Genomic DNA, 27,472 nt, shown 5'->3' on the forward strand with positions numbered 1-27,472 from the left:
ACAGAAGTTCTCTGGATAAGCACAATAATAAGAGGTTAAAAAATCAGGATGTATTCTTCTAGAGATATATTTCTGGATCTTTCATAAAAATTCATAGATATGAGAAAAAAAGGAAAAATTTCAGTGTATTAGGATTTGTCCTAGAATGTTCCTCTTAGTTTTCCTTCCAGTTAAACTGATTTCCTCATATATTTGTTTCTGGCCTAAAGCCAGAGTCAACATTGTCCCTATTTCTAATCAAATGATGGAGAAGCAATTGCAAATTCTGAATGCAGTTAGAGGATCTGAGGAGGCAGAGTGCCTGGACCTCGCCTAGGCTGTGTCTCTGACTCATTTCTGACTTCAGGCAAGGTATTTAATCTCTCTGCACTTTTGACATAATTATAATAATGCTAGTTTATTTCATAGGTATGATATTAAGCATAACTCAAGAAACAACGATTGGCTATTGGTAAATATCAGGTTGAGGAGTTCCTGTTTTGGCACAGCAGAAATGAATCCAACTAGGAATCATGAGGTTGTGGATTCGATCCCTGGGCTTGCTCAGTGGGTTAAGGATCCGGCATTGCCATGAGCTGTGGTGTATGTTGCAGATGAGGCTCAGATCTGGTGTTGCTGTGCCGCGGGTGTATCTCTAAAAAAATCAGGTTAATGTGAGAGACAGCTGCTTCTGCCATTTGGAAAAGAGATTTAGAATTACAGGAGTTCCCATCGTAGTGCAGTGGTTAACGAATCCAACTAGGAACCATGAGGTTGCGGGTTCGATCCCCAGCCCTGCTCAGTGGGTTAAGTATCCGGTGTTGCCGTGAGCTGTGGTGTAAGTCGCAGACGAAGCTCGGATCCCGCGTTGCTGTGGCTCTGGCATAGGCCAGTGGCTACAGCTCCAACTTGACCCCTAACCTAGGAACTTCCATATGCTGCAGGTGCGGCCCTAGAAAAGACAACAAGAGGGAAAAAAAAATTACATCTTCTTTTCATTCTTGGCAATTCTGAATGAATTGGATGAGAATTTGATGTAAATAACAAGATTTGCAGTTTTGATATACAAAATGGAAAATAAAATGGGCCAGTGAAAACTTCAGAAATGTTCTTTATCTCTGTCTTTGGGGAATCAAACTTATTTGACTTTTTTAAAGCTTTCATTGAGTATAAATTCTTGAGATAACAAAGAGACTGTTACATTCCATTGTCAGAAAATAGGAAAAAATTCAAAGAAAATAACCTAAGAGGAGCTTCTAAGCCTGTAATTATAGGTAATTTTTAAATTGTCTTCCATTAATAGGAAACATGTTAATGTATCCTGCACATTACCATTTGTGAATGCTAACTTATTAAATATGCTTCCTTCAATAACTTTCTTCTTTTTAAATTTATCTTGTATCCTTTTATAAGCTTAAAACATATCAGTTTTGAAATTTTACATGCTAGTAATGTACTTTTTTTGGTAATTGTGTTTTTAAAATTACATGGGAGTTCCCACCATGGTGCAGTGGGTTAAGGATATGGTGTTGGGGCAGCTGTGGCATAGGTGGCAGCTATAGCTGGGATTTGATCTCTGGCGTGGGAATGTCCATATGCCACAGCTGCAGCCATTTAAACAAAAATTTACATACCAGCTATAGAACTTCTCTGTTCCAAACTTAGTATTTTTACCTTCAAATTTAATTTACTATAATCAACTTAAAAAAATGTTAGTAGGGGAGAAATTGGATTTATAGATATAGAACAATGTATATCAAATAATATGGTACATCAGAGAATAGCCATTTGAGGAGTTCCTTTCGTGGCTCAGTGGTTAATGACCCTGACGAGGATCCATGAGGACTTGCGTTCGATCCTTGGCCTTGCTTAGTAGGTTAAGGATCTGTCATTGCTGTGAGCTGTAGTGTAGGTCACAAATGCAGCTCAGATCCTGTGTTGCTGTGGCTATGGTATAGGCTGGCAGCTACAGCTCTGATTCAACCCTAGCCTGGGAACTTCCATATGCCACAGGTGTGGCCCTAAAATGCCAAAAAAGAAAAAAATAGCCATGTGAAAACTATTTTAACTTTACAATAATTAAAAATTTTGAGATAGCCCAAAGCAAAAACATTGTAAAATAAATATAATAAATACAATTAATTGTTTAGTAAGGAGCTAAATAATTTGATATAACATTACCACAAGCCAGGTTTGCAGAAAAATAACAGTTTACTATGATGAATTATGGAGATCAGAATTTTGCAGCAAGTTTCCTATATCTAAATGTTTCTTCAATATTGTAGAAGATGGTTGGAATTACTAATGAGGACATTGGGGAATTTCAAAGGGCTTAAGATATTCTCAGGAATTACTCTAAAGATAATAAAGTTAACATAATAACTTTTAAGTATATATAATAATGTTTTGAATTGCCTTAATGTTTAAGGATCTGTCAGACTAAGGGCTACCTCCTTTCTTTGGGAAAGATCTTATTTGATTATTTTATTTTATTTTTATTATTTATTTTATTTCCTTTAAACCATTTTACTGTAAATATAGTACCCAGCAAGTACATAAAACATAAATATACAGTTTACCGAGTTGTTGTAAAGTGATTACACATGTAACCACCACCAGGACAAGAAATCGCACATTGCCTATATACCACCAGACCCTGCAGACCTCTTTCCCATCAAAATCCCATTTCCTTCCATCTTAGCAGGAGCCAGTAATTTAAGTAATTACTCTCTTGCTTTACTTTATAGTTTCAACCCCTGTGTTTGAATCCCATACGATGTAGTTCAGTTTTGCATGTTTTTGAATGTTTTACAAATATAATCAATCAGTATACACACCTTATATCTGTCTTCTTAACAATCTACTTTTTTTTTAATGTTATCATTCATCATGTTCCATCACAAGTGATTGGAAATAGTTCCCTGTGCTATACAGTAGGACCTCGTTATTATTATTATTATTATTATTATTATTATTATTATTATTATTATTATTATTATTTGGTCTTTTTAGGCCCATACCTGCAGCACATGGAAGTTCCTAAGCTAGGGGTTGAATTGGAGCTATACCTGCCAGCCTACACCACAGCCACATCAATGCGCTACATCTGAGCAGTGTCTGTGGCCTACACCACAGCTCAAGGCAACACTGGATCTTCAACCCACTGAGGGAGGCCAGGGATCGAACCCATGTCCTCATGGTTACTAATTGGGCCTGTTACCCCTGAGCCACATGGGAACTCTACTGCTTTTTAAAATTATATTTGATTTACAATGTTTCTTGAATTTCTGCTGTACTGCAAAGTGACCTAATCACACCAAGATCCCTGTGAGCTTCAGTAGAAGGCCACTGCCCATCCATTCCAAATGTCGCAGTTTGTATCCACCAACCCCAAACTCCCCTTCTATCCCACTTTCTCCCCCTACCCTCCCACCACCCCCTACACCCAATGCCTGGCAACCAAAAGTCTGCTATCCATGTCTGTGAGTCTGTTTCTGTTCTGTAGATAGGTTCATCTGTGTCATATATCTATATCTATATCCCTATATCTGTAGATAAAGATATAGATATAGATAGATTTTTTTAGGGCCGCACCCGAAGCTTATGGAGGTTCCCAGGCTAGGGCTGAATGGAGATGTAGCTGCTGACCTACACCACAGCCACAGCAATGCCAGATTCGAGCCACCGCAACGATGGATCCTTAACCCACTGAATGAAGCTAGGGATTGAACCTGCATCCTCATGGATATTAGTCAGATTCATTTCCACTGAGCCATGACATGAACTCCCATCTATGTCATATTTTAGATTCCACATACAGGTGACACCATATGGTATCGGCTTTTTCTCTTTCTGACTTCATTTAGTAGGAGAATCTCTGGTTCTGTCCATGTTGCTGAAAATGGCATTATCTTGTTCTTTATGGCTGACTGGTATTCCATTGTGTAAAAGTACCACACTTCTTACTCCATTCATCTGTCAATGGACATTTAGGTTGTTTCCATGTCTTGGCTATTGTGAATAGTGCTGCAATGAACATAGGGGTGCATATATCTTTTTCAATGAAAGTTTTGTCTGGATATATGCTCAGGAGTGGGATTCCTGGATCAAATGGTATTTTTATATTTAGTTTTCTCAGGAACCTCCATATACTGCTTTCCAAGTGGTTGTACCAATTTACATTCCCAACAACAGTGCAGGAGGGTTCCCTTTTCTCCACACCCTCTCCAGCATTTGTTTTTTGTAGTCGACTTAATTATAGCCATTCTGACCAGTGTGAGGTGGTACCTCATAGTTTTGATTTGCATTTCTCTAGTAATTAGAGATGTTGAGCACTTTTTCATGTGCCTGTTTGCCATCCATATGTCTTCTTTGGAGAAATGTCTATTCAGGTCTTCTGCCCATTTTTCAATTGGGTTGTTTGTTTGTTTTGCTGTTGAGTTGTATGGGCTGTTTATATATTTTGGAGATTAATCCCTTGTCAGTTGCTTTGTTTGCAACTATTTTCTCCCATTCCATAGGTTGTCTTTTTGGGTTTGTTTGTCTGTCTGTTTTTCCTTTGCTGTGCAAAAGCTTGTAAGTTTGATTAGGTGCTATTCGTTTATTTTTGCTTTTATTTCTGTTGATTTGGGAGACTGACATAAGAAAACATTTGTATGGTTGATGTCAGAGAATGTTCTGCCTATGTTCTTTTCCAGGAGTTTTATGGTGTCTTGTCTTATATTTAAGTCTTTAAGCCATTTTGAGTTTATTTTTGAGCATGGCGTGAGGGTGTGTTCTAGTGTCATTGATTTACATGCAGCTGTCCAATTTTCCCAGTACCACTTGCTAAAGAGACTTTTTTCCCATGTTATATTCTTGCCTCCTTTGTCAAAGATTAATTGACTGTAAGTGTCTGGGTTTATTTCTGGGCTCTCCATTCTGTTCCATTGGTCTGTATATCTGTTTTTGTATCAGTACCACACTGTGTTATTTATTGCAGCTTTATAGTATTGTTTGAAGTCTGGGAGAGTTTTGCTTCCTGCTCCCCCACCCTGCACCCAAAGCAATCCTGGGGCTTTTGTGGTTCCATATAAATTTTGTGATTTTTTAAATTTGTGTTCAAGTTCTGTGAAAAATGTCATAGGTAATTGGGTGGGATCACATTAAATCTGTAGATCACTTTGGGTAGTATGGTCATTTTAATTATATTAATTTTTCCATCCCAGGAGCATGGAATATCTTTTAATATTCTTTAATTTCCTTGATTAATGTTTTATAGTTCTAACCATATAAATCTTTCATTTCCTTTGCCAGGTTTATTCTTAGGTATTTAATTTTGGGGGGTATGATTTTAAAAGGTACCTTTTTATATTTCTTTTCTAATATTTCATTGTTGGTATACAGAAATATAACCAATTTCTGAATGTTAATCTTTTTTTTTTTGTCTTTTTGCCTTTTTCTAGGGCTGCTCCTCCAGCATATGGAGGTTCCCAGACTAGGGGTTGAATCAGAGCTGCAGCCGCCGGCCTACACCAGAGCCACAGCAACGTGGGATCTAACCTGCAACTTCATGGTTCCTAGTCAGATTTGTTAACCAATGCGCCACGACAGGAACTCCCTGAATGTTAATCTTGTATCCTGCTACTTTGCTGAATTTGTTGATCAGTTCGAGTAGTTTTTATATGGAGTCCTTAGGGTTTTCTATATTTAACATTGTGTCATCTGCATAGAGTGACAATTTTACCTCTTTTCTTCCAATTTGGATACCTTTTATTTCTTTTGTTTGTCTCATTGCTATGGCTAGGACGTCCAATACTATGTTGGATAAAATTGGTGAGAGTGGGCATCCTTGTCTTGTTCCAGATTTTAGCAGGGAAATTTTCAACTTTTCTCCACTTAGGATTATATTGGCTTTGGGTTTGTCATAAATGGCTTTTATTATGTTAAGGTATGTTCCCTCTATACTCACTTTGGTAAGAGTTTTTTTCATAAATGGATGTTGGTATTTGTCAAATGCTTTTTCCACATCTATTGAGATGATCATGTGGTTTTTTTACTTTTCTTTTGTGGTGTGGTGTATGATATTGATTGATTTGCACATGCTGAACCATCCTTGTGAACTTGGGATGAAACCCACTATGTCATGGTGTATGATCTTTTTATGTTTTTTTGGATTTGGTTGGCTAAAATTTTGTTGAGAATTTTTGCATCTATATTCATCAAAAAATCGGCCTATAATTTTCCTTTTTGATAGTGTCTTTGTCTGGTTTTGGTATTAAGGTGGTGGTGGCTTCATAGAATGTCTTTTGGAGTGTTCCTTCTTCAATCTTTTGGAAAAGTTTAAGAACAGTGGGTATAAGTGCCCCTTTGTATGTTTGGTAGAATTCACCTGTGAAGCCATCGGTCCTTGACTTTTGTTTGTAGGGAGTGTTTTTATTACGTATTCAATTTCATTTCTAGTGATGGGTCTGTTCAGTTGATATATTTTCTTCTTGATTCAGTTTTGGCAGGCTGTAAGTCTCCAGAAAGTTGTCCATTTCTTCTAGTTTGTCAAATTTTCTGGCATAGAATTGTTCGTAATATTCTCTTATTTTTTTTTTTTTGTATTTCTGCAGTATCTGTTGAGATTTTTCATTTTTAATTTCTTAATTTGTTCTTTCTCTTTTTTTGGTGAGTCTGGCCATAGGTTTGTCAAGTTTGTTTACCCTTTCAAAGAACCAGCTCTTAGTTTTATTAATTTTTTAAAATTATTTTTTGAATCTCTATTTTATTGATTTTCTCTCTGATCGTTATGATTTCCTCTCTTCTGCTGACTTTAGGTTTTCTTTTTTCTTCTCTTTCTAATTCTTTTAGGTGGTAGGTTAAGTTGTTGATTTGAGATTTTTCTTCTTTTTTGAGTAAGGCCCGTATCACTATGAATTTCCCTCTAAGCCCTGCTTTTGCTGCATCCGATAGATTTTGAATGGTTTTCTTGAGGTATTTTTTAATTTCCCTTTTGATTTCCTCATTGAACCAATGGTTTTTCAGTAGCATGTTGTTTAGTCTCCATGTAGTCAGATTTTTCTCATTTCTTTTCTTGTGGTTTATTTCTAGTTTCATGCCATTATGGTCAGAGCAAATGCTTGAAATAATTTCTATACTCTTAAGTTTGTTGAGGTTAGTGTTGTGCAGATTTAATTATTTTAGTGGCAGTGAGTTGGGAACTTTAGCAGGCCAAGTGACAGCTGCTAAAGTTTTTCATTGGACCTTTATTTTCTTTCTTTTTCTTTTTTTTTTTTCTTTTTAGGGTCACACCTGTGGCATACAGAAGTTCCCACCCTAGGGGCTGAATTGGAGCTGCAGCTGCCAGTCTATGCCACATCCATAGTGACACCAGATCTGAGCCACATCTGTAACCTATGACACAGCTTGTGGCTATGCCAGATTCCTAATCCACTGAGCAAGGCCAGGGATCAAACCTGCATCCTCATTGATACTAGTTGGGTCCTTAACCCACTGAACCACAATGGGAACTCCTGCCCTTTATTTTCTACAAACTCCACTTTGCAATCTGAATATATGTTCTATAATGTCTCAGTATTTCCTAGAATACTTTCAACACACATTTTCACTTATGCAAAAGACAGATTCAAATATAAATACAAGAACATAGTTTTTTAAAAATATCTGTTTTTACCCTAATATATTCATTTCTGAAATAAAATACTTGACCATATATATAGATAAGGGTACTTGATGAGCCAAACAATGTGATAATTTCAACGGATAACTTAAAAAGTGCGGAAGGCAAAAATTTTCATAACCATTACTTCTTGACTCCTGAATATTTTATCTGATAGTTGCTAGAGGTGGATTAAAATGATGAAGATCTGGTTGTCATTACATAAGAAAAATCAGATTATTTTTTACTACTGGAAAGAAAAAGGAAAAAGTCCAATCAATAATCCATTAACTATATTGGTTCTTTTAACTCAGAAGTACAATTTGAATCACATTCACAAGTAAATGACATTTTATTATGTTTTTATACTAAGATCCCAGATTAATGTGAATTTGCTTAGTAAAAGTCTGTTTTATTTCTTTAGGCAAATGATTCCCCTCTCTAAACCTTGTTTCCTCAAATGCTGACAATGTTTGACTGGGTGATCTCACTTCCTTTAATTATGTTTTTACCATGTGTTCTATCCTCATGGGATACTTTCTAGTTCTAAAATCTCTTTCATGTGTTTTACAAAAGCTTTTCTATTTTTTGTCCCTATTTTCTTTTACTTGTTTATGATAACAACAATTATTGTTGTCTTGTTTTCTATAACATTAAAAAAGGTTATGATTATATGTTTATAACTATGTAGTTGATTACATATGAAGAAACCTCCATTATGTGGAGGTGTTTTTTTTGTTTTACTTTCTGCTACTTGAACTTCATGGTAAACTTTTAAATTTAATAAGTGACCGTGGTTCCCATCAAGGCTCAGTGGTTAAGGAACTTGACTAGTATCCATGAGGACGAGGGTTCCATCCCTAGTCTTGCTCAGTGGATTGAGGATCCAGCGTTGCTGTGAGCTGTGGTACAGGTCACAGATGTGGCTTGGATCCCACGTTGCTGTGGTTGTGATGTAAGCTAGCAGCTTCAGCTCTGATTGGACCCCTAGCCTGGGAGCCTCCATATACCTCGGGTGCAGCTAAAGGACAAAAGACAATAATAATAACAACAACAATAATAATAATAATAAATTACCATAAGCATATAAATGAGGTTTTTTTTAAATAGCCGCATAAGAGTCCAATTGTGTCTCAGCAGGTTAAGAACCTGACTAGTATTCATGAGGATGCAGGTTCAATACCTGGTTTTGCTCAGTAGGTTAAGGGTCCAGCATTGCCACAAGCTGCTGCATAGGTCACAGATGCAGCTTGGACCTGGCATTGCTGTGGTGTAGGCCAGCAGCTGTAACTCCGATTTGACTCCAGCGTGGGAACTTCAAAATGCCTCAGGTGCAGTCCTTAAAAAAGAGAAAAAAAAATTCACATTAGAAGTTCCGTCATGGTGCAGTGGAAACGAATCCGATTAGGAACCATGAGGTTGTGGGTTCAATCCCTGGCCTTGCTCAGTGGGTTAAGAATACGGCGTTGCTGTGAGCTGTGGTGTAGGTCACAGATGTGGCTTGGATCTTGCGTAGGCTGTCAGCAACAGCTCTGATTAGACCCCTAGCTTGGGAATCTCTATATGCCGCAGGTGCAGCCCTAAAAAGACAAAAAAAAATTCACATTATATTTTATAATGCTCCCCAGAATCCCATGCATGTTGTTTGTCACTGATTTTAAGCAATGCTCCTCCCATTCTGTAATTGGTTTTTTGGCCCAAGAAAGAATGAATGTGAACTACCAACTTCGTTAGTATATACTGAAGAAATTTTGTCTATTGTGTCCTTAAGTCATTACTTTTCAAACATTGCTGAACATTGGAATGAATTGGGAATCTTCTAAAAATTCTAAGACCGGCCTGCTACCTTTAGACATTTGATTCAGTTCCTGGGCATAGAGATTTTTTTAAATCTCCCCAAGTGATCCCAATGGGCAGCAAAGTTTGGGAATTTTTTTTTTAATTATATAAGAATTGAGAAAGAGATACATGGACAGGACCTAGTGGTCACAAAAATAGGCTGACAAATAAATAATTCAGTTGATTCAAGTGCTTTTTTTTTTTTTTTTTAGCAGAAACCACAGGTACAAAATTTGTTTGAATGTTGTGCAGATATTTCTGTCCTTCTACGCTCCTTAGCTTCTAAAATTTATGAAAATTCACCACTGGCAGCACACAGAAGTTATTTTGAGGAATGGCAAAATTTTTCATTGAGACTCATGACTTCAAGGTTGATTTTTAAAATAATTTCAAGAAGTGGTAAAGTTAATTTTCCTCTACAACTTTAAAGAGAGCTTAAAGTTTTTTTGTTTTGTTTTGTTTTGTTTTTTGGTTTTGTTTTTTTGCCATTTCTTGGGCCGATACCGCAGCATATGGAGGTTCCCAGGCTAGGGGTTGAATAGGAGCTATAGCCACCAGCCTACGCCAGAGCCACAGCAACGCGGGATCCGAACCATGTCTACAACCTACACCACAGCTCACGGCAATGCCGGATCCTTAACCCACTGAGCAAGGCCAGGGATTGAACCCATAACCTCATGGTTCCTAGTTGGATTCATTAACCACTGAGCCATGACGGGAACTCCCGAGAGCTTAAAGTTTTATATTATCTTGGTAACTTGCTTATACGTAAGACATTGAGAAAAACAATGCATATCACCTCCTATTTGTTGTAACTTCTTTCTTTGTTCCTTTTTTCAAAATTAAAAAGTCTTTCGTAAATAAAATGAGTTACTCTTCATTTAGCACTTATATACCAAAGTGTCTGAAAATATTACATCAAAATGGCCACATTCCTATAAGGTAAGAATTATGATGTCCATTTTACAGATCAGGAGCATTTTGTTGCCTAAAGTCACACAACTAGGAAGTGGCTGAGCCAAAATATGGAGTCAGGTCTTTGTGCTTAAAGAGACTTTGCCTTTTCCACACTCCAAAGAGCCAGGGTTCCACCTCTATTTTTACATCAAACTTCTTCAATTCAATAGAAGTCAACAGTGAGCATCCTTCTGTGGAAGAAAGCCTGGGACAGTCCAGGAGAATTTCTTTGGTGATGCTTTGATTATAAATGGCCTAGAACTGCTTCCTGGATCAACTTGAATCTAAAGCCAGCTCTGTCTCATGAAAAATTTATAGTAAATTTATGAAATTCTTTTTATTCTTGCAGTTCCTTCAATGGGAAAAATGGCAAAGACGTTCAGTTTCATCCTCCTCACCACTGCTCTAGTAATGGTCAGGGAAAGCTGGGTAAGCTCATTACAAAAACTATTGTGTTTTTAATCCCTGCTTTGATCTGGGTTTTATTTTGTGGAAAATCTATAGTAACTTCTCACTGAAAAAACGAGGAGGGAAAAATGAAAAAGGTTTGAGGAAGCACCTGTCACATAAAGGCACTTACTAAGTGGTTGACTGATTTTTTTACCTTACTTTTTTTTTTGGTTCTAAGGTGGCTAAGCAAATAATTCATTCAGGCAGGATAGATCAAGGGATGATGAGGAGAGAGTACTGAGAGCAAATAAGAAATAGTCCTAGAGAGGAAGTTCTTGTTTCGGTGCAGTAGAAATGAATCCAACTAGTATCCGTGAGGATTCGGTTTCTATCCCTAGCCTCATTCAGTGGGTTAAAGATCCAGTGTTGCTGTGAGCTGTAGTGTAGGTCCCAGACATGGCTCGGATCCTGCATTGCCGTGGCTATGATGTAAGCCGACAGCTGCAGCTCTGATTCAACCCCTAGCCTGGGGATTCCATATGTGTGGCCCTAAAAAGCAAAAAAAAAAAAAAAAAAAAAAAAAAAAAAGACAGACAGACAGACAGAAAGAAAGAAAGAGTCTTAAAGAAAGAGCGAGGAGAGACTACATGACTTGGACCTGGAGATGGGAGAGGAAAGGCCTTTGGTATCACTTCTCCATTCTCTTGCTCTATGACTTTCAGTTTTGAAGTTGAATTTCTGTATTTACATTATAGTCCTTCATAGGAAGGCAGTGTACCTCTTTCCTTTGCCCCAAATAAAATATCTCATGATGCTGTACCCATTGCCTAGCAATCAAATATAGTAGGTCCTCAGATTTATGGAATGAATAGAAGGTAACACAGAAACATAGAACAGGAAGTTATTTAAATATTAATTGGGATATATATCTGACTGTAATCAGATACCAATTACAGAAAATTTTGCATGTAAAAGTAGTATGAGGAGTTCCTGTCATGGTGCAGCGGAAGCGAATCCGACTAGGAACAACGAGGTTGTGGGTTCGACCCCTGGCCTCGCTCAGTGGGTTAAGGATCTGGCGTTGCCGTGAGCTGTGGTGTAGGTTGCAGACATGGCTCAGATCCCACGTTGCTGTGGCTGTGGCAGTGGCCAGCAACTGTAGCTCCAATTAGACCCCTAGCCTGGGAAACTCCATATGCTGCAGGTGCGGCCCTAAAAAAAAAGCAAAAAAAAAAGTAGTGTGAGGCAATTGCAAATTAAATTCATAATTTCTCAGTAAACATTCGCACTTATCACAAGAGACCATGATAAGAACTACAAATAGAATTATCAAGGTAATTGTGGGAAAATGGCAAGAGTTTGAGTTTTGTCCTTTTTTTTTCTTTCACTATCCTCTAGTAATTATCCCAGCATTGAATACTTCAGAGCCTTTATCATAGTTTCTTGGTCTCAGGAGTTGTTTCCAGGAGACCCACCTCTGTAATTCCCCTTCCCAGCTCACCATATTTGTTTTATCCCTGGAGAGATCTGCTCAGTCAGATGTCACTTTAGAAAGGAGCTGATAGAAGTTCCCATTGTCGCTCAGGGGTAATGAGTATGACTAGTATCCATGAAGATGTGGGTTCAATCCCTGGCCTCGTTTAGTGGCTTAAGGATTCGGCATTGCCGTGAGCTGCAGTGTAGGTCGCAGATACAGCAGAAGCTTGGATCTGGTGTTGCTGTGGCTGTGGTGTAGGCCAGCAGCTGCGGCTCTGATTTGACCCCTAGCGTGGGAACTTCCATATGCCCTAAAAAAAAAAAAAAAAAAAAAAAGGAACTGATAAACTCTGACAGGTGCAATATTCTTGGGTCACTTTTGCCTTTTCAGAGAAAGTAAATGATTTATCTGAAAAGCTCAGGCTTCTCCATCCCCTTTTGAAGTAATTGAGGGAAAAACAATAAGTCCAAAGTTAGAGTGAGTCCAGTAGAATTTCCTGTAGCAGGTAAGTGGGTAAGATACTTGGGGATACGAGGATGTACAGTAGCATTCCTTATAAAGATGACCATGTGCCATCAGGTTGTAAGCATTCAAGTATATTTTTAAAACATATTAATACCAAAAAGTCATTCAAACGCCTCGTTCCTTTTAGAGACTGACACACTGATGATAGGTAGTGATGCTGTAAAGCACTTTCCTATTAAGAAAACTAACTCAGAAAACTGCTGAGACTAAAAGTAGGGACCTTGAACTAGATATGAACTCTGATTCTTGCCTGCTGAGAATTTTTGAGAAAGTTTCCCCAAAGCTGAGCCCATTCCTACCTCATGGACTCATTAGGAGGAGCAAATGAGACAGCCACTCTAAAGCTCTTAGTATAGTCTTTCAGATTATTTTATATCATTTTTTAGTTTGAGCACTTTACCATAAGCCAGAGTTTCTTATTCTTCAAATAACAAACAGTATTATAACCTCCAAACCACTTTCTGGTTAGAATACTACTCTGAAATAGGGATTGGGGACAAAGTTGAATCATTAATTTATGCAACTTGCGTGCTCTCCATGAGAATGAGATGTGCATTACTTTACAGGCCCTTGAGGAGGACTGCCTCCAGGAGCAGGCACGGCTCAGAGCCCAGGTGCACCTGCTTGAGACCCGGGTCAAACAGCAGAAGGTCAAGATCGTGCAGCTTTTGCAAGAGAAGGAAATCCAGTTCCTCGATAAAGGAGAAGAGAATAGTGTCATTGACCTTGGAGGCAAGAGGCAATATGCAGGTCAGAGTTTATTTTTCTTAAATGTTTCAATAACTTACATCCTATACCCGCGTGCAGTGATGTTTGGTGCTAGTTACTTGATCAGGTTTGCTAAAGAACTTTTCCTGTTTCAGTAACGAGCATCATGAAGCATACCAAATTTAAATGCCTTCTACCTATTTTAGCTTTTTCTCTTGATTATCTCTGCAGAGGACATTTAAGAGCAATGCAAAGTATCTGAGAGTTTCTATAGTTTAATAGGACACCATGACAATAGATGGCTTAAATATCAGTGTGGGAATTACTGTTGTGGTGCAGCAGAAACAAATCCCACCAGGAACCATGAGGTTGCAGGTTCAATCCCTGGCCTCGCTCAGTGGGTTAAGGATCTGGCATTGCTGTGAGCAGTGGTGTGGGCTGCAGATGTGGCTTGGATCTGATGTTGCTGTGGCTGTGGTGTAGGCTGGCGGCTACAGCTCCAATGCACCCCAGCCTGGGAACCTCCGTATGCCACAGGTGTGGCCCAAAAAAGAATATCTGTTTCTTTGTTGTTAAGATCAAATGAATTAAAGCATGTAACATGGTTACTAAAGCATTTAGCATTTAGCTAGATGACTATCAGATACCTGTCTACCTTATTATATCTTCTTTCCCTTGTTTTCAGAGGAGAGAGCCCAGCTACCCTACCCTACAAGAACGTTGCAACTTCCAGTCTCTCCTCTTATGTTTCATCTTATGTTGCCTGGGGATAAGGACGGCAGTGGTAGGGCCAGTTCTAGCATTTCCCAGCATGCTCTGTGGCGTCATGGCTGAGCTCAGGCTGGCCTTTGAGTTTAGAATGGGGGGGGAGGGGCACTTAGTGCCTTTGGTTCTCAGCTTTAGGCTCAGCCACCATTCTGAGACAACAGGAGAAAGCAAATTTGGCAAACCGTCATCTCACTTTACGTAGCCTCAACATTCAGCCCTCCAACACAGTTTGCTTTCTGCAAGATCAGAGTAAGTATTCACCTCACCCAGTTTAACACAATGTTTGTCAAACAGGGGACAGGAAGCCTTGACTTCATTCTAGCATTATGTAAGTATCTAAAAATTCTTTTTTTTTTTTTTTTAAATCCATGAACACAGAGCTCTCTAACCCTGTCCCTCTCCTATCTATTCTCTGGGGGGTTGAGTGGGTCAAAACATTTTGAAAATCATAGTTTTAAATATCTAGTTAATATTTTAAACCCTACATTGCTTGGACTTTCTATCACAGTATAAGTCACATTTCCCCAATGTGGGCTCCTTAACTTGTTTGCTGTAAGAAATTGAGCTACTGGCACTTTTAAAATGTTTATTTCCTGGAGTTTTGTATTGTTTTTTCAGTTGAAAGCTTTCCTTTGGATCTTAAGTTTGTTCAGCATTTTCCTCTGGAAAGAAAAAAAAAAAAACTTAAAAAACTCAGAGTTGGCATAAAATAAAAACAAATAGAAAATGTTGGCTGAAAACTCCATATTCACAGAGTTTTCCAGAGGCAAATATTATAGCTAATCATTTCCATGTTTGCCTGGAAAATATTCTGAACCTTGTGAGTCTTTACTGTTCAGTCCTTTGGTAGGTGGTTAAATGCAAGCAAAGAGCCCCTTTCCTAAAAAGGTTAAAATCTGCTTGCTTTAATGAAAAATGTTATACAATATACTTGGCCACAAGATGTAAACTTATGAACAACATTGGACTAATTTTAGATAATCACTTCCCATTATTTTTCTTACTTAACTGCCAAAACAGTTTTTAAAAAAAGTAATCCAGTGTGTATAAAGAACATTTGGGCTTCTGAGTCTCAAAAATAAATATATGAATAAAGCCTGAATCATTACAAGGATGAACATCTCACCAAAGCATTACTATGTGATTGGTCTCAATCTGGAAAGCATTTTAGAAATGACTAGTGTTTTTTAGCCTCTTTTTTTATGGACTCCTAGTGACTATTCAATCCATTTAAAGTGAAGTATGTTTTATTTGTAATACAATTTTTGTAGACAATTTGGCATCAGGAGTTCCCACTGTGGCGCAGTGGGTTAATGATCTGGCTTCTCTCTGCAGAGGTACTGGTTCCCTCCCCAACCCTTGGGGCAGTGGGTTATGGATCCAGCATTGCTGCAGCTGTGGCATAGGTCAAAGCTCCAGCTCAGATTTGATCCCTGGCCTGGGAACTTCCATATGCCGTGGGGGCGGCAAAAAAGAAAAAAAAATAGACAATTTGGCAACAAAACAATGAAAATTATGAAAGAACTTAAGAGTATGCTAAGAGAATGGAATTATCCAGTCAGAAAGAGAAAAATTTTATTAGGTATAATTGAACATACAACATTAAATTAGTTTCTGGTGTACAACATAATGATTTGATATAAGTATTGTGAAATGATCACTATGGTAAGTCTGATGAACATTCATCACCATACATAGTTACAGAATTGTAGAAAATATTTTTTAAAAAAAGGATGGAAGTGAGAGTTCCCATCGTGTGTCAGCAGAAATGAGTCTGACTAGCATCCATGAGGACACTGGCCTCACTCAGTGGGTTAAGGATCCGACGTCGCTGTGAGCTGTGGTGTAGGTTGCAGACTCAGTTCGGATCCTGTGTTGCTGTGGCTGTGGTATAGGCCAGTGGCTGTAGCTCTGAATTGACCCCTAGCCTGGGAACCGCCATATGCCGGGGGAGCAACCATAAAAAGACAAAAAAAAAAGGACAGAAGTGAACAAAATGATAAGGGTAAAATTTGAAAGGGTTTGATAAGTGTTAAACTTCAGTGTTTTTAGTCAAAAGTATGTGACTGAGTATTCCTGAAACTATCTCTTTAAAGTAACCACTAATTCAACCACCCTGAAAAACATAAATCCCTGGGCATCTAAGCAACAGTGAGTCCATACTTGCTCTATTCTCTAAGTCAGTAGAGATCAGTTTAGATAAGCCCCAGTGAATATTAATTTCTCCCACCTTCCAGCGGTTTAAGGAACAGATACTACTTTTTAGTGGCAAATTGGTAGCTATGTTCGCTTCAGTGGTCAAGGAAATACCATGGCAAAGCAGACTGCGGGGACAAAATTGTATAATCTTGCAACTTTAGCAAAAAAAATCAGAGAATGCATGGACTGTTGGAAATTTCAGCGGGTTAGGAAAAAATCTGGTGAGATTAGGAGGTCATAAGAATCTAACAAGAAGATTACTATTTTGAGTTCATTTCCAGATGTTCAGAAGGATTTTTAATGCTCTAAAATAATCCACATTAAATTATTTATTTGGTGTTATATTTCTACTTTCATCTTAGCTTCGTAGCAAAGTTCCAGTATTCCATCTGATAAAGCTGTCAGTTCTAGTGAAATATACTATGATTAACTGAAATATGTATATTTTAAAATTGGTTTCTCTAAAAATCAGAAATGAGAAGTTCTCTGGTGGCCTTGTGGTTAAGGATCTGGCATTGTCAATGCTGTGGCTGTTTACTGCTGTGGTATGGATTCAATCTGGTAACTTCCACAGCCGTGGATGTGGCTCAAAAAAAAAAAAAAAAGAAGAGAAACTGGATACCTATTTCACTCTTTTTTCCTCCCATGGTCATATCAAGGAGTCAGATGATAATTAAATACAAGGATAAGAAATAAAAATTTCCCAGAGTCCCCGTCCTGGTGCAGCAGAAACAAATCTGACTAGAAACCATGAGGTTAAGGTTTCAATACCTGGCCTTGCTCAGTGGGTTAAGGATCTGGCATTGCTGTGAGCTGTGGTGTAGGTCCCAGACGTGGCTTGGATCCTGCTTTGCTGTGTAGGCCAGTGGCTACAGCTCTGATTAGACCTCTAGCCTGGGAACCTCCATATGCTGCAGGTGTGGCCCTAAATGGACAAAAGACAAAAATAAAAATAAAAAAGAAATAAAAATTTCCTAATATCCACTGGAAAATGTAAAGATGCAGTTTTAAAAAGCTGATTATCTACATCATGGGTTTATCTGTCTCCATTAGTATTGAGTAATCTTGTTCAGAGTCTCCCTTTAAAAAGAAAAAAGATACAGAAGAAGCATTAAGGAACCAGGCAGGAGCCTGTGGCCCAGCCCTGTGAAGCATGACCGCCCTTGATGTGCAGGCCCAGAGGCTGCTCGCCCAAAGCAGGCCCTGCCAGTCCTCCTTTGAGTCCTTCATCTGGACCCTCATCATCCTGTGTGCCTCCCAGTCCATGATCCTCTCCTCCATCTCCATCTGTGATGGCCACTGGCTCCTGGCCGAGGACTGCCAGTTTGGGTTGTGGCATTTCTGCATGACCTCCAACCAGACTGCACTGCACTGCCTCAGTGACCTGAGTCAGGCCCACGTGCCCGGGCTGGCCTGAGGCATGGCCCTGGCCTACAGCATGGCCACCTTGGCCATGGCGATTGCCATCTTTGGCCTGGTCCTCCTCATGGTGTCCCAGATGTATAAGGACCTCCACTCACAGCACAAGTGGGCCATGGGCTCCGTCCTCCTCTTTGTCTCTTTCATCTTCTCCTTCAGGGGACTCCTGAGCTTCCTGATCCTTCTCAGGAACCAGGTCATGCTTATTGGCCTCACTCTGACCTTCTGGAGCCAGTTCGCTGCCTCTATCCTCTTCTTCCTCAATGCTATCAGTGGCCTCCGCTTCAATAGCCTTACCCACATCAATGGCATCACCCATCCTTTGGGCCACTCTATAAAATTTAGGCCCCCTTCTGAGGACATCAAGTTCTACCAGAAACTGTGGTCAAGTTGGGACTCTTCTAACATGTGACCTTGAAATTGCCACCTCTTAATCTTTGGATCGTCAGGCCAGTGGCCCAAGGGCCTTTGTAGCTGATCTGCAGCCCAGAGACCATTGGGTGCCTCAATGCCACCAGCTGTACCTTCTCAGCCAAGTTATTAGGATGATGATTTTACAAAAAGAAGCATATTTTGAAATCTTTTCTTGGATCCTTCCTGGGATGGGAAGAGACTTGGAAGCAAGTCAGGTAGTGGGTGCCATGCTGTCTGCATAGCCAAGCAGAGTTCACACCTGCTTTATTGACTCCACTGGGATGTGGGCTATTGGGGTCCTGAGGTCTCCTGGATTGCTAGGAGTGAATCATTCTTCCAGTGGACAGCGTCCCATCAGGGCCTAGGACTTTCTCCCACCAACTCAAAGTGCAGTTTCCTTGCTTTAGTTTTGGTCATGTCAGGCAGGCAGAGCTCAGGATTTCTTTCAGATAGTATGTTTTGAAATGATTTGACTTTTCCTTGAGCCCTGCCCTTTGGGGACCCATTATCCCAAGATAACCCCAGCTTCCAGCAGCTGCGATCCCCTCTGGGGACTCTCCCTGTGAATCTGACCTTAAGTCCTCCCAGGAGGGTCCCCTCATTTCTTCTTTATTTAATTAATTAATTAATTAATTTATTTATTTATTTATCTTTTTAGGGCCGCACCCACAGCATATGGAGTTTCCCAGGCTAGGGGTCCAGTTGGAGCCACAACTGCCAGTCTACACTACAGCCATAGCAACTCAGGATCTGAGCCAGGTCTGCAACCCACATCACAGCTCATGGCAACGCTAGATCCTTAACCCACGGAGTGGGGCCAGGGATTGAACCCACAACCTCATGGATGCTAGTTGGGGTCATTAACCAGTTCCCAACTGAGCCATGATGGGAACTCCCCCTGACTTCTGATATACTGTCCTCTCTGAGGTAAACATGAGTCTATATTGGATGAGGGTCAGATACCCTCCAGGTTTCATTTTTGATCCTAGAACATATTTCAAAGAGCATGTGTCTGGAGCTGCTGGACTGCAGGGGGTAGAGGGGGCTGGCTAGACATCAAATGATAGTTAAAAACCACCCTGGATGCCGCTGCCTGGAGGGGAGGTGAACTGGGGGCCAGTGGAGATGTCCACCCTTGCTGGCAGATCTGCATTTTTGTGCATCTTGAATTGGTCCCTTTCCAGGTTCTTTTCTGCCCAGTGGGTGGGAGTTTTGCCCTCAGCTCATTTCATTCTACACTGACCTTTGTCCCATCCCCACCTGATAAATTCAGGCCTTCCTAGGTTCATTCTGTGTGACACTGATTCATGGGTTTTTGGTCTTTGCCTTGATCGACCCCCTTTCTGGGCTTGACTGGGTGCCTAAACCTACTTCTTGTGATTTTTTTTTTTTTTTAATTTTGATTCCAAGTTGCAAAAAAAAAAAAAAAGAAAGAAAGAAAAGAAAAGAAAAACACACATAAGAATATTACATTTTGTTGTTTTGCAGATTGTTCAGAGATTTTCAATGATGGTTTTAAGCAGAGTGGATTTTACAAAATCAAACCACTCCAGAGCCCAGCAGAATTCTCTGTTTATTGTGACATGTCTGATGGAGGAGGATGGACTGTAATTCAGAGACGATCTGATGGCAGTGAGAATTTTAACAGGTGTGCTAATTATGACAAGGATTTAGAGTAGGAAATGTGAGGTGTACAATAAGCTAAGCCTTTTAAAGAATTATATCCTGGGAGTTCCCACTGTGGCTCAGCGTTAAAGAACCCGACTAAGGGGATCCATGAGGTTGTGGGTTTGATGCCTGGCCTCGATCAATGAATTAAGGATCTGGCATTGCCCTAAGCTGTGGTGTAGGTCACAGAAGTGCCTTGGATCCAAAGTTGCTGTGGCTGTGTTGCAGGCTGGTGGCTACAGCTCCAATTTGACCTCTAGCCTGGGAACCTCCATATGTCGCAGGTGGGGGCCTAAAAAGCAAAAAAAAAAAAAAAAATATATATATATATATATATATATGTATATATATCCTGGTGTCTATTAATTAGAATTTTACTCTCTCTACATAAGAATAATGAAAGTACATTAACTAACCAAGAAAATATTGGGGACAGGGGATGTCCACCTTGGGTACTGCAGAAGTCCCTTTGGATTTTGCTCAAGTCAGGTTTCACTTTACATTTTTTAGAAATTGGAATGACTATGAAAATGGCTTTGGAAATTTTGTCCAAAAAAATGGTGAATATTGGCTGGGTAATAGAAATCTTCACGTACTGACCACACAAGGTAAGGTTTGCCTGCTATCAAATTCACTTGAAATACAGTAAAAAAACCAAACAAAAAACAAAACCACTAAAATGTTCTTCACTAGGGAGTTCCCATCATGGCTCAGTGGGTTAAGAACCTGACTAGTATCCATGAGGATGGGGGTTTGATCCCTGGCTTCGCTCAGGGTTAAAGATTCAGCATTGCTGTAAGCTTTGGTGTAGGTGGCAGATGTGACTCAGATCTGGCATTGCTGTGGCTGTGATGTAGGCCGGCAGCTGCAGCTCCAATTCAACCCCTAGCCTGGGAACTTCCAAATGCTGCAGGTGCAGCCCTGAAAAGACAAAAAAAGAAAAAAAGAAAGAAATGGCCTGTAATCCTGTAATTGCATTTTCATTTACTCATTGACCAGAAAGATATTTACATGGTTACTTAAGAGTTTGAATCTCTTCTATGCTACAAAATACTTTTTAGGAGTGTTGACTTAGCCTATGTTACTATTCCCATCCACTTCACAGTCTTAGCTCACACATCCTTTACTAACTTTTGATCAGATTAAAGGGGTCTCTTCCTTGGAGCTCCACATTAGAGTGCCAAAAGGCAAGGAATCCGTGGGGCCAAAGTGTCAAGGCCAGTAGGAGCCCACACCTCTCCCTAGTGATGGGAATTCAGCATTCCCTGCCCAGGAAGCCTTGGACTTGTTTCTAGGACCTATTCCTGCTTCTCCTTCATCTCTGCCCTGTGGGAAAATTGTGCTGCTAGTGTGTTCACCCCTTAGACTGAGGGGAGGTGAAGGAATAATTTTATTGTGAGTGTAAGCAGATCTTGGGTGTGCAGCCTGGAATATCCACAAGTGTGGGCACGGCCCCTTGCTGTGGGTGATGGAGATAGGGGTGGGAAGAGAAGGGAGGCAGACCACAGGCCAGGTCTGCCCAATAGGCCTCTCTGTTCCAGCTTAGAACCTGGAGAAAGCTAAGACTTTAAGTTCAAACCTGATCTTACATGTCACTGTGAAATTTTATTTATCAAAGTAGAAAAATTGAATACATATTCTCTAATAGTTAATTTGATTGATAACTTTTTATGTTCCTGACAATAGTTCTGTTTCTGAAAAACTAATAGTCTTTGTTTTTTGCAAATGATGGAACAATGACGATGATCATTACTTACCAATATCCATTATTTCAGTCATTATTTGTATTTAAGATCAACATTCTTACAAAAATTTGAAAAAGAGGATAAACTTTTAAACTTCTTAAAACTTCTATTCTTTCATTGTTAGATTTCTTAATCTACAAATAATGACTTGCTTTCTGCTGTTCTTCGCCAAGTGAATTACACTGGCTTTTCTCTATGATAGATCTAGTAGAAATTTTCTACCTTTACTATTGTTGTCCCTAATTTTTTTTTTCAAGTAAAACTACATGGTAAAACGTTCATGTTGTCAATACAATGGAGTCACCATTTAGTCTTAGAAAACTGACTCCCGGCAGAATGAAATGGTCTAAGTAAAATAGAGCCACAGATTGTTTTTAAACCTCAGTAAGTTAATATCATCTCGCACATTCAAAACAAAACAAAAAAACCATAGTTTCTTGTTTTTTTTTTTTCTAGGAGACTACACCTTAAAAATTGACCTTGCGGATTTTGAAAAAAATAACCGTTATGCACAATATAAAAATTTCAAAGTTGGAGATGAAAAGGTACTAACGTTTTCAAATAATGAGCACCATGGATTAATGCATAAAACATAAAATATAAAAGCTGAAGCCAGTGGGAAAAAAATATGCAATAGAACTTACTCCTTTGTTTATTAAATAAAACTGTTTTAAAAACTGTGACAACTGATAATGAAAATTACCTCTTTTCCTTTAGAATTCCTATGATTTGCATATTGGGGAATATTCTGGAACAGCTGGAGACTCCCTTGCAGGGAATTTTCATCCTGAGGTACAATGGTGGGGTAGTCACCAGAGGATGAAATTCAGCACATGGGACAGAGATAATGACAACTACGAAGGGAACTGTGCGAAAGAGGATCTGTCTGGCTGGTGGTTTAACAGGTTTGACATTTTATAAACATGGTTGTAATGGCATTGATGATATCTCACTGGTGGGCATTAATTATAATATATGACATAATGGTCTTCTGTGTAATACTGGTATTATTAGGTAATCATCCTTATTAGAATTCTTCAGTGATGAAGTAGTTTTGAGGATTTGTTCATTGTGTACATTAGTAAAACTTGAAGGATATGTCATAGAAATAAATAAAATTACTGCTTTTACAAAGACTGTTTGCAGGCTGAATTATGAGTGAGTTATCATAAATTGGTACAAATAAATAAAGAGCATTTTCTTTTTTTTTTCTTTTGGCTGCACCAGCAGCATGTAAAAGTTCCTGGACCAGGAATCAAACCTGAGCCACAGCAGCAACCTGAGTCATAGTGGTGGCAATACCAGATCCTTAACCTGCTGAGCCACCAGGGAACTCCTAGAGAGCATTTTAATAACCTCTTAACTACATTCTAAGAATGAAGTAGCTCTTTACCTTCTTCTGTCATATGAAATAGCCATGTTATTATAACTTTTTCTATGTAATACTATTTTTCAATTACTGTGACTTTTATTAATCATTGAATCCAAGCTCCTCCCAAATGCATAAAGTTCCTATACAACATTGCTGAAACCTAATTCCACCTTCTGATTGAATATTTTAATGTTACTTTATCAGCAAGCTCATTCCGTTCTGGTTGTACTGTTTTGCCTTTTATTAACCTGAAATCTGCCTTTTTATTACCTTGCCCATTTTTTTCTTCTATAGCTACAAAGTAGTTGTATTCCTTTTCAACATAAATTTTCAGGCCCTGGATAAGAAGATATTTATAGTATTCCTCAATATTTTCTCTTCTCTAGGCCAAATATTCCTCACTCTTTTAACTGTTCCCCACCCATCATGGTTTCCAGACAGTTTCCTTTCTTGTCATCACAAAGTTAAGGCAGGAATAGAAAATTTAAAGTCTTCCTTAAAAATAACTCAGTAAGCCTTCTATGCCTGCAAAACAGATGTTCACGAACTGTAAGGCAGTGTGTGACCTTTGAACATCTTTTCTCTTTAGAAGACAAGGGTCGTCTCAAAATATCTGGACATTTCCACTTTCCATCGCAAATCTTTAGTATTTCTAGAGTGCCAAGTTTTCTGCGTAATTGAGGAGGAATCATTAAAATTCCACAATCCAAATTTTAACTTTTTTTCCATTACATAAGTAATTTTAAAGCATTTAGGAATGCTCTATTTGGAGTTCCTGTGTGGCTCATCAGAAAATGAATCTGACTAGCATCCATGAGGATGTAGGTTCGATCCCTGGCCTCGCTCAGTGGGTTAAAAATCTGGCATTCCTGTGAGCGGTGGTATAGGTCACAGACTTGGTTCCCATCAGACGTTGCTATGGCTGTGGTGTAGGCCAGCAGCTACAGCTCCGATTTGACCCCTAGCCTAGGAACCTCCATATGCTACCAAGGGTGCGGCCCTAAAAAGACAAAAAAAAAAAAAAGAAGAAGAAGAAGAAAAATGTTCTATCTTATTAAGTGGAGGTATACCACACAAATGTCTATTTCCCTTAAAATCATGAGAATCCTCATTAAGAACATCATCAGCTACCGTGATGTGCTGATTTTAGAGTTGTAGATTCTATGTAGGTACAGCTGGTTATATGTAGGGTGCTGAGGCAAGTTGAATCTAAGCAGTTGTAAAAAACATTTCCTCTGGATTTTGCTTTTTTTTCCAAGTTTGAGTCCATTTAATTTTTGGTCATTTGTAAGGGAAGTGCAGCACATATAGCAGTGAGAGGGGACAGGGAAACAAAGTGATTTTTCCTACTTAGCAAGTCAAAGGTGATGATAATGCTTTTTCCTTAGCGATTTTCTTGTTCTCTTAAAAACCATCTTCATGGAGTTCCCCTCTGTGGCGGCTCAGCAGAGACAAACCCAACTCATATCCATGAGAATGTGGATTTGATCCCTGGCCTCCCTCAGTGGGTTAAGGATCCAGCCTTGATGTGGCTGTGGCATAGGCTGGCAGCTACAGCTCTGATTGGGCCCCCAGCCTGGGAATTTCCATATGCCATGGGTGCAGCCCTAAAAAGAAAAAAAAAAAAAGAAGAAGAAGAAGAAGAAAAGAAAGAAAAAACTGTCCTCATTACCTTCTCTTCCTCCTTTTTCTCCCTTGTCTAAGTCAGCATTATGTAAGAATTATCATGTAGAACTTACAGAATTCCATGTACAGAAATAAAATCCACATTGGTTAATGTTACCAGGAGATCAGAACCACGTACTTACCCAGCTAAATGTCAGCTGGTCCATATATTAACTTGACTTTAAAGGTAGAGATTCAGGGAGAACAAAGAAAGGCAATTCAGTAGCTGGAGCTACCCAGAGCTGGCATTATCCTTAGAGTCAAAGAGTAATAAGGCTGTGCAAGTGAAAAAAATCAGAAAAGCTGGAGAAAACATCAGTTGTTCTAGGGAATTCCTGTCGTGGCTCAGCGGAAACCAATCTGACTAGAATCCATGAGGATGCAAGTTCGATCCCTGGCCTTGGTAAGTGGGTTAAGGATCTGGCATTGCCGTGAGCTGTGGTGTAGGTTGCAGATGCGGCTCAGACCTGGAGTTGCTATGGCTGTGGCGTAGGCCAGGGGCTACAGCTCCAAATTGACCCCTAGCCTGGAAACCTCCATATGCCACAGGTACAGCCCTAAAAAGACAAGGGGAAAAAAAAAGTCAATTGTTTCAGATGCTCAAAGCTACTTCTACCATGCCTGCTACAACTGTGATTTAACTCCGTCATCCACTTCCTTCTTCCTCTTTTTTTTTTTTTTTTTATCCTGTCCCGTAGTTCTTCCAATTTATGGGAATTCTTGGCACTTTATAAGTATTCCCCACCTATAAGGCATTCCTTCTCCACATAGCAAACCAATCACTGAGGTGTTGAGGTCTTCTCCGCTTTGCTGGCGTAGCATTTCCTGTATGTGCTCATAGCACATACTTTTTCACCAAGGAAGCCCCAGTCATCTTCCAGTCTAGCTTCAAGTCCAGGCTGTTCTAGTACATGGAAGGTGCTGGAAAATTGGTCTTAGAATTGCTAAGTTTTCCTGTATTGAACAGGGTCAGTTTCTTAATAGGATTCAAATCGCAGGACAAGTAAAAAAGTATGCGTAGCTGTCTCTCGGAAGACAGAAATATGTCAAAATATATTCTGGAGGCTCAATTTAGAGTATCTTCTCTCTCTCTCTTTTTTTGGCCACACCTATGGCAAGCAGATGTTCCAGGGCCAGGGATCGAACCCGAATTCTCATGGAAACCAGTCCCGTTGTAACCTGCTGAGCCCACAACGGGAACTTCCCATACATAGTTTTGATTAGTTACATCAGTTTAAATTAGGACTGTCAAGATAGTCAGCAGGAGAGAATTACTAGACTGGTAAGTGGTTCAAGCCAACTACTCAGGATTTATGGGTGAATTATATACTTTCTTGATTCAGTGATTTAGGTGCTTTCCATAGATTTTTCAGAACTATTCCTTGTGAATGGTCTCCTTATGTTGTAATGTCTTGATAATCTTTTCACTGGTTATATCAATGAAGATATAGCCACTAATTTCATAAAGTACCCAGAAGATTATCATCTACTCTTAGTTCATCCATATCAGGAACAAAATTTATGGATTGCAAAGGAAGAAGGGGGACATTTTAAAATGTGTGATAACCTAATCAACTTATCTAGGTTGGAGCAATATATGTAAAACATTAACTCACGACTAAGACAAAAGATTATTGGTTGATGGCTGGGAAAACTTTAAATGGTGATTTAGGTTTTGTTTTCTTGCCCTTGAGGTTAAAATAATTGATATAGTATAGTAGTGGTTTTTAAGACGGGAGGAAGGGAATTTGAATTACAAAAGCTAAGTCTTGGCAGCAGATGGATGAACACCGTAAGTATAAATTATACAGGGAAGCTGGCACAGAGAGCAGCATGGCACACCTTGCTTTGTTAACCCATACCACTCTTGCTAAGGCTCAGGCTTACAAGGTCATGTTTTTGTTTGCTTGTTTTTCTTTTTTTATTGGTTTAAAGTCTATTAAGAACAGAACTGCTTCTTTATTGATACTCTACAAATGGTCTGGGTTTCACCCTGAGTTATAGTTACTAAAGCCTAGCAGCTGAAAAAACTCATTGAGTTCCCTAGTGGCTCAGCAAGTTAAGGATCTAGCACTTGTCACTGCTGTGGCACAGGTTCCATCCCTGACCTGGGAACCTCCACATGCCATGCGCATGGACCAAAAAAAAAAAAAAAGAAAAAAAAAGGCAAAACGATCATGTTGTAGAAATCTTTTGGCTTTTGGAAACTTATTAATATTTCCTTACCTAAAAATGTCAGAATTCATAGTTAAAATGTTTTCAGTCATTTGCTAGCAAAGCAAAAGGTTTTCAAAGGATACTTTTCTAGTCTGATTGTTTGTGTTTATTTTTCCTCCCACTAGGTGTCACTCTGCAAACCTGAATGGTTTATACCACACTGGCCCCTACACGGCTAAAACTGACAATGGGATTGTCTGGCACACCTGGCATGGATGGTGGTATTCTTTGAAATCTGTGGTTATGAAAATTAGACCAAATGATTTTATTCCAAATATTGTTTAATTGTCCCTGCTGGGCTTTCATTTCAGCAGCTCATCTTGGTTTAAGTGATTTGAAAAATAGCAATTTGGAATGTTCACATGTGTGATTATGTTGATTGTTATATGCACTGCTTTTCGTTCTTAACTGCCTTTATCACTTAATGTACTTTCAGTACAGCAAATATATGATAGTCACCAAATAAATGTAGATAATGTTAATACTTA

General features: G+C 39.2%; 1 protein-coding gene and 1 pseudogene across 1 annotated transcript; both read left to right on the forward strand.

The window, feature by feature from the left end:
- Positions 1-242: 242 nt before the first annotated feature.
- Positions 243-27,472, forward strand: FGL1 (fibrinogen like 1). Its single transcript, XM_047770386.1, has 8 exons — positions 243-351; positions 10,767-10,846; positions 13,376-13,559; positions 19,806-19,965; positions 20,496-20,593; positions 22,187-22,275; positions 22,448-22,635; positions 27,110-27,472. The coding sequence occupies exons 2-8, from the start codon at positions 10,775-10,777 to the stop codon at positions 27,267-27,269; spliced, it is 951 nt and encodes a 316-aa protein (XP_047626342.1). The 5' UTR covers positions 243-351; positions 10,767-10,774; the 3' UTR covers positions 27,270-27,472.
- On the forward strand, positions 17,638-18,315 carry LOC125122332 (voltage-dependent calcium channel gamma-like subunit; annotated as a pseudogene).

The sequence above is a fragment of the Phacochoerus africanus genome, chromosome 3 (assembly GCF_016906955.1).
Source record: "Phacochoerus africanus isolate WHEZ1 chromosome 3, ROS_Pafr_v1, whole genome shotgun sequence".
Taxonomy (NCBI): Eukaryota; Metazoa; Chordata; class Mammalia; order Artiodactyla; family Suidae; genus Phacochoerus; species Phacochoerus africanus.

Bases quoted from the DNA above. Each gene is read 5' to 3' on its own strand.
- FGL1 (XM_047770386.1), top strand. From the start codon at position 10,775: ATGGGAAAAATGGCAAAGACGTTCAGTTTCATCCTCCTCACCACTGCT. The intron at 19,966-20,495 runs GTGTGCTAATTA...TACATTTTTTAG, and splicing joins GGCAGTGAGAATTTTAACAG to AAATTGGAATGACTATGAAA. The intron at 22,636-27,109 runs GTTTGACATTTT...TCCTCCCACTAG, and splicing joins TCTGGCTGGTGGTTTAACAG to GTGTCACTCTGCAAACCTGA.